Raw genomic sequence first — 6668 nt, 5'->3', positions numbered from 1 at the left:
TCAGTGTTGATTATTGCTCATTAGCCGAGAGAACATCCACTTAACGTGCGGGGAAACGAGTGACACACCATGCCCCACTGGAAATGGTCCCTGTGTAGCTCTGAACAAAATGTTGGCTAATGCATTCCATTTGCTCTTTGTAACCGGGAGCAGGTTGGACACGTATGGCGACATAAGCAGGCGTGATTACTTTGTTTCTGCTGAGGCATTTTAATCCCTAATTTCATGCACTGATCAGAGGAGAGGCCCTGAGCTCCAGACATGATCACTGGCCCTTCAGTAGCGTTTCAGCTGAATCCTGGTGATCAAGAGGGGGCTTGTTGTAGGGGCCCCTCAGGAGCAAACATCCTGTGAACTGTGAGGAAAATAAGCATCCTTATTTATGATAAGGTTCAGGCTGCAATCGGGGCCCATCATTTATTTACACATATTTTTATTTATTGTATACTGACATGAATGTGTTTAACATTCGTTTACAGTCCATGGGATCCAGACTTGCTTGAACCAGTTTATTTCCTGTGACATTTAGGTTTATGTAGAACTATTGAAAGGTTTTGTTTTTCACTGTGAGACTCTGCAGCATTCTGTTTGAGCATTTTTTTTCCCCTGGTGTTGTATAATTACAATACACTCGTTTGCCTTGATGAAAAGAAGTGGGCAAGCATGTTCAAAAAATAAAAGGAAAGAAAAAAAGAACTATTACATCAATCAGCTGGCTGGTGCCACTTATGAATATGCATCGCGCGGTTAGACGGGGCTCTCAAGGAAGATAATTGATTAGACAGGAGGCAGCATGGTGAGAGGAGCAGCGAAAGGCTCCGGAGTCTGTGCCTCGGCTGGGTTGGGTTTTGTTTAAAGCACATCCTAAACCTAGAGAGGATACGGCCCGAGCGATTCAGCGCTGCTCATCTACATCTGCTGCCCTGAATGGAGTGATATTGTCCCACTGACCATCTGAGTGTAGTGAGGAATGTGCGACAGACGATGCGAGTCTTTGCGAAAACAAGTGCAATCGTAAATCCAAGTGCTTTGAAATTTAAACTGAAAATAAAAATTTCAAAAAGGAAGATGACAAATAATGAAGACAAACAACTGCAATGAAAATGTTCTTTTTTCCCCCCTTTACAGTATAGGGTGAGTTTGTGCATCAAAGTTTGTCTCCCGAAAAAAAAAACCATTAATATATTTTGACTGGTTAAAAAAATAGGAATTTGCATTACTTTCATGTTTTGAGGAGTAAAAAAAAAAAAGTCTCCGCAATTAGAATAATAGGAATATTGACGCCTTTTTTCCATTACTGTATTTCTTCCCTTTTCTTCTTCCTTTCACTTTTAATTTCCTTTATTTCATCTTATCTGCTTTTATAAACAAAACAAGTGACACAACTGAACGCGCTTTCAAGCGTAATTGAGAACTCCTGCATCCCACCAAGTTAAATATGACAACCGTGAAATACTTTTAAATGCTCAAGCTATTGGCAATAAATTTGATCTATTTATTAAAAGTTACCAGCTTTGCTTTGTTGTACCTTTTGGTGTACATTTGCAACATATTTCTGCCAAACGAGAAGCTGCTTGTGACCTCAACTAAAAATGCCTCTCTGTTTTTCTTTTTTGTCTTCTTATTTTTTATGAAATATTTCTAAAAAAAATCATGTTTGAGCCCAAATTGAAATTTCACATGCCTCTTTTTAAATCCACGCTGTCTTTTTGAAGCACTGAAGAGAAGCGCAGCCCACTTTGACAGCGTTTGAACATCACAAAATGAGTGCACAAAGGCTCAAAAACACGCTAAAAAGGCATCAACTTGTGACAGATTTTTAAGTGCTAAAATGCTACTATCGAATTTTATATCACAACTGATGGATAAATTAAAAAACGGGCCAAAGAAAATGACATTACATGAGCAGAATGTGTGTGTGTGTGTATGTGTGTGAGTGTGTGTGTGCAAGAAGACATGGCCGACTGCAAGTAACTGTAGAGGGAGCTCCAACACTAAGTTTACATAAACTTCCTCTGATAAGGGGCTCACACATGCAAATGATCACATCACGGGCAAACAAAATAAATGATGTTATTATTAGCTATACAGCCACGATATATTACAATTATAGCAGCCGCGTTAGTTGAGGGAAATGTGTGATATATGCGAGGAGCAAAAGCATTACAAATTGAGCATGATGAGATCTGGGAGTTGCAGTGCAAAAAAAGGCACAAAAAAGAAAAAAATCCATCTTCAGGATCAACTCAAGCGTCCTGACCAAGCAGCAACGCATTCATTACCGAAAGAGTGTCCATAAAGAGCATAATTTCGGTGTAGGAAAAAAAATAATAATGAAAGAATGATTCGTTTTAATGCGACCGTTACGCCTCTGCGTGGATAATCCCACAACATTAATATCCAAATGTATGCCGCAATACTGGCTAATTAGCCTTAAGTCCCTCCACTATAAAAAGTGTAATAAATCCCTCTCGAATATTTACTTATCACTGCCACGGAGGATGAAGTGTGTGTGCCCCAGGCTGCCCACTAACACACACACACTCTTGCAGAAAAAGACCAAAGCAATGCACTTCAAGCTGCACTGCACAACAGCCACCATCAAAAGCAGCTGTCAAAATACCCCGGCCAAAAACCAACATTTTTTAAAGTTGCAGCAGTTCATTTATTAGCCAAAATATAGACTTTCTTGTACAATTTGGTTCACAAGTATGTACATATTCTTAACTTTATATACAAAACATTTGAACATCAAATCCTCACAGAACTTACAAAAAAGAAAGAAAGGAAAAAAAACTCACAGACTACAGGTTCATACATTATTACATTAGCAGTTTTACACAGGACATGCTTACAATGTAAGTATACAGAGATGTATTATTCTTATTTTACATTCCATATTCAAATTAAAATGAAAAGAAACCAAAACAAATAAAAATAAAAATGGGTGAGGGTTATTGAGAGAAGAGAGCCGAAAGAACCACCGCTGCTTCTAGTTGGTTCTGAGGCCTGAAATACACAGGGGTGAAACAAATAAAAAAAAACAATGAACTGGGAGGAAAAAACACTAATAATAGTCTCGTGAAGAGCTAAAACACAAAGTGATATAAAAGTGACATTTGCCTTTCAAAAATAAAACGAGCCTGAAGTGAATTTGCATTGAGCTCATTTGCATGACCAAACAAGTAACACAGGCCTCTACGAAATAACACAAGCGCGCACACACAGGGATGAAAAATAAATCTTAGAAACAAAGCTAATTTGGGTAAATATGGCGTTTAAAAAAGAAAAAAAAACGCGATATGGCATCAAAATGAAAATTCCCAAATGTCATTAACTGACAGCCTCGCTGTCTTTGAAGTGGGTGGAAAGCTGTTTTTAACAACTTTTTTCCCCCTCCTCTGCATCCAAGGCACTAGATCTCTCAGAAACTGCGGCAAAGAAAATTAAAATGCGTTAATTGAACTTCCTATGATCAGAGCTCAGCTTGGGTTTCCAGTGAATTTACTTTTAAAACATAGCTGGGTTTCACGTAAACCATTAAATGCAAACACATGGACCTTAATATGATATGGATGTAGGCTAAGAGGAGGAAATTAAAAGCAGTTTTTACCCGATTCAACATTAGATTTTTTTTTTAAAAAAAGATGCTTTCTAATGGGGCTTTTCTATAATCCTCCTGGACATTTTTTTTCAAAGCACACGCACACATCACACACACTGTATCCTGTCAGCTACAACACTGTAACACTGTTCATCTGTGTGGCCTCGAGAGAGAAAAAACAAATCCATGAACAGGCAGAGAAGGCAAAGGGAGGCTCTAAAATAAAAGAAATGAATGACGGGCAATGGGCTAGTGTCTTTTTTTGTACTTATTTATACATGCGGATCTCAGTGTCGGGGACATGTACCTGTGACTGGAGTCTCTGAACTATGACTCTTGTCCTCCGTTTGCCTGCTGCTGTAGAGCGCCAGGCCGGTGGCGGTGGCCTGGTTCGCCAGTCCCAGATAATGATTAGAGTTCAGTAAAGCCAGCTGGTGCGCCGAAAAGGCTCGGTTCGTCCAGTTCTGGATTTTCCCAACGGGACACGAAGAGATGAGTCTGTGAGGAGCGATTATGGTCTGGGCGGCGGGCCCCGCGGAGTTGCCGCCGTTCATTTGCGGCGATTTGCGCGGATTGTCAGGGGCCGTGGCTGTCTCTGCCAAAGACCAGATCTTTGGCTTCTGGGCTGGGGCAGGGTTGTTCTCTGAGGGCGGCGAGCTCACGGACACCGGGTTCAGTTTGAGCTGCTCCCCGTTTGGCTGGGACGCTTTGATGTCCAAAGAAGAGTGATGGTGGTGGTGGTGGTGGCTGTGGAAGTGCTCTGCTCTCTCCTTGCCCTCCTTCCCCACAGCCTTTAGAAACCTCTGGTCGGGCCCTTGTAAATCCTCATAGCCGTCAGAAATCTCAGAGTCACTCCTCCCGTCTAGTTTAATATCTGAATGCAGGTCGTCCTGGTCGTCCAAGTCGTCCTTGTTCTCAATATTCTCCGTGTCGATGTTCTCCAAGTCGATCTCCTCCTCGTCCTCCCTCTTGTCCCCCTCCTCCCCCTCGTGATCGCTGGTGTAAACATTTCCCTCTTCGTCGGTGCGGTTCCGAGGGGCCCAGGTCATCTTGTTCTCCTTCTTTAGCCTCCTCCTGGCGTTGGCGAACCAGGTGGACACCTGGGTGAGGGTCATTTTGGTGATGATGGCCAGCATGATCTTCTCGCCCTTGGTTGGGTAGGGGTTCTTACGGTGCTCGCTGAGCCAGGCCTTCAGGGTGCTGGTGCTCTCCCTGGTGGCGTTTTTGGGTCTGGACGGGTCACCGAACTGATATTGGCCATAGGGGTAAAAAGCAGGGTGATGGTGGGCAAACCCCGGGTGCTGGACCCCGGGACTGTCTTTTAGTTCATACTGAGCACCCTGCAAAGACAAAGAACCACAGAGTCAGAGGGATTCGTTAGATTTAACATATTAATACCCTAAGATACTTTATTTGGAGTTCCTCTTTACTGGAAATATACTCACACACACCACAGTGTGAGGTGCAGATTCACAGAAATAATAGCAAAAGTGAGATTCTTATTGAGGTGTAAACAAAAAAAATTGTTTATATATTTTTGACACAGCTTTGAATCATCACCCAAGCCTCAGAGCCGAATGAAAAATGTAACTATTTGTAATTAATTTAAGCAACTTTAAAGAGTACAATCATCCACTTTTACACAATATTCTCCACCAAGCTCATACCTGTAAACCTCCCACAGCACATTGCATCATTTTATTTACACGTTGCTGTCAGTTTCTTGAAATTGTGTGCCAGCAATAAGCCTAAAGCTCGGTGTGTTAATAAGTCACCTTTTAACCACTTTTAACTAAATTTCACAACTACGAAGTTCAGCAAGGCGCTCTGAAAGTTCGTGCGTAAATCGTGCCAGTAAAGTTCTCCTAAAACGTGTGCGGTTTGTTTCTTTACACAGAGAAAGAAAAAGTTACGGACAAGTTAAGAGAGAGAGAAGAGTGACTCACCAATTGATTGAAAATTGATATATCGTTAGAGTAGGGGAGAAACGCTCCATAGCCCTGCGCTGCTGCGGCGAAAGGAGATCCATACATAGTGGAGAGGACGTTGGAAAGTGCGCCGGACGGACTGAGCTCTGTCCCGGCTCGGGCATTGCTGGCGATCCCCTGGCGCTCCGGCGGGTATATCGGTCGGATGTACTGATATCCCAGCTGAGGGAAAGACATGGCGGTAGGAAAGGGGGGGAAAAGTCTGCTGCAGTCTCACAAAGCAAAGGAATTGCCTCGATATCCACTTTTACAGTGTGAGCATGTGAGCAACAAAAGGTGCAAGCAAGGGAAGTCTATATTTCCTCGGGAACAGCCAGTGTAAACGATCCGGTTGCGCCCCTTATTTCTTCCTCTTCTTCTCCTTTCCACCCTCACTTCCCTATTGATCTGGATGGACTAAGGTCAGGTCCTTACAGATTGCTTTAGATTATTGGGACTCCCTTGCTCAGATTGACATTTCTAGTCGTTTAGAAGCCCCTCCTATTTCTCAAATCTCACCCCTCTCGTACAAACCACACACCAAACAGCGCTCTCTCTCTCTCTTTTCTCCCTCCCCTCCTCTCTCTCTCTCTCTTTCTCTCTCTCTCTTGGATAAGTGTACTGACGTCGCGAGCTCTTATTTGAATGGGGTTTCAAATCTCATTTTATGGCTCGCCAATCTATTTCATTTGTTATTTGTTCGCGTCTGTGCTGCCACAATTTTTTCGTGCGTTAATGCACAAAATTGTGGCCACACGGACAACACCAAGCATTCTCTTGATTAACTTTTTGTTTGTTTGTTTCTTTTTAATGCACAAAAAAAGAGTAAAGTTTGCTTAGTTCGACCTAAACTTGGGGACTCGGACAACAGAAGGGTAAAATCGGTGCGTAAAAGTTCAATTTAAAACCACTTTTAAAGCCAAATATTCTCATCCTTTTATGGATAATGCAGAGTTTACATACGACTTTTGAACTGTCTCACATCTACATTTTTTTAAAAGCCAGCTTTAAACACACATAAATCATAAGACAACATATAATAATGAATGTGTTTGTAAACATTGAATGACTCCGGATCGCAGATTACTTTTACGCAC

At 42.1% G+C, this 6668-nt stretch overlaps 1 protein-coding gene across 1 annotated transcript; it reads right to left on the bottom strand.

Moving 5' to 3' along the window:
- Positions 1-2641: 2641 nt before the first annotated feature.
- irx3a (iroquois homeobox 3a) lies at positions 2642-6094 on the bottom strand. Its single transcript, XM_022194861.2, has 2 exons — positions 5551-6094; positions 2642-4944 (listed from the first exon to the last, which is right to left on the bottom strand). Exons 1-2 carry the CDS (start codon positions 5767-5769, stop codon positions 3892-3894), a joined length of 1272 nt encoding a protein of 423 aa, XP_022050553.1. The 5' UTR covers positions 5770-6094; the 3' UTR covers positions 2642-3891.
- Between the last annotated feature and the right edge of the window lie 574 nt (positions 6095-6668).

This window comes from Acanthochromis polyacanthus, chromosome 2, assembly GCF_021347895.1.
Source record: "Acanthochromis polyacanthus isolate Apoly-LR-REF ecotype Palm Island chromosome 2, KAUST_Apoly_ChrSc, whole genome shotgun sequence".
In the NCBI taxonomy this organism is placed as follows: Eukaryota; Metazoa; Chordata; class Actinopteri; family Pomacentridae; genus Acanthochromis; species Acanthochromis polyacanthus.
The sequence above is the reverse complement of the archived record's forward strand: the minus strand, read 5'-3'. Positions and strand labels throughout refer to the sequence as shown.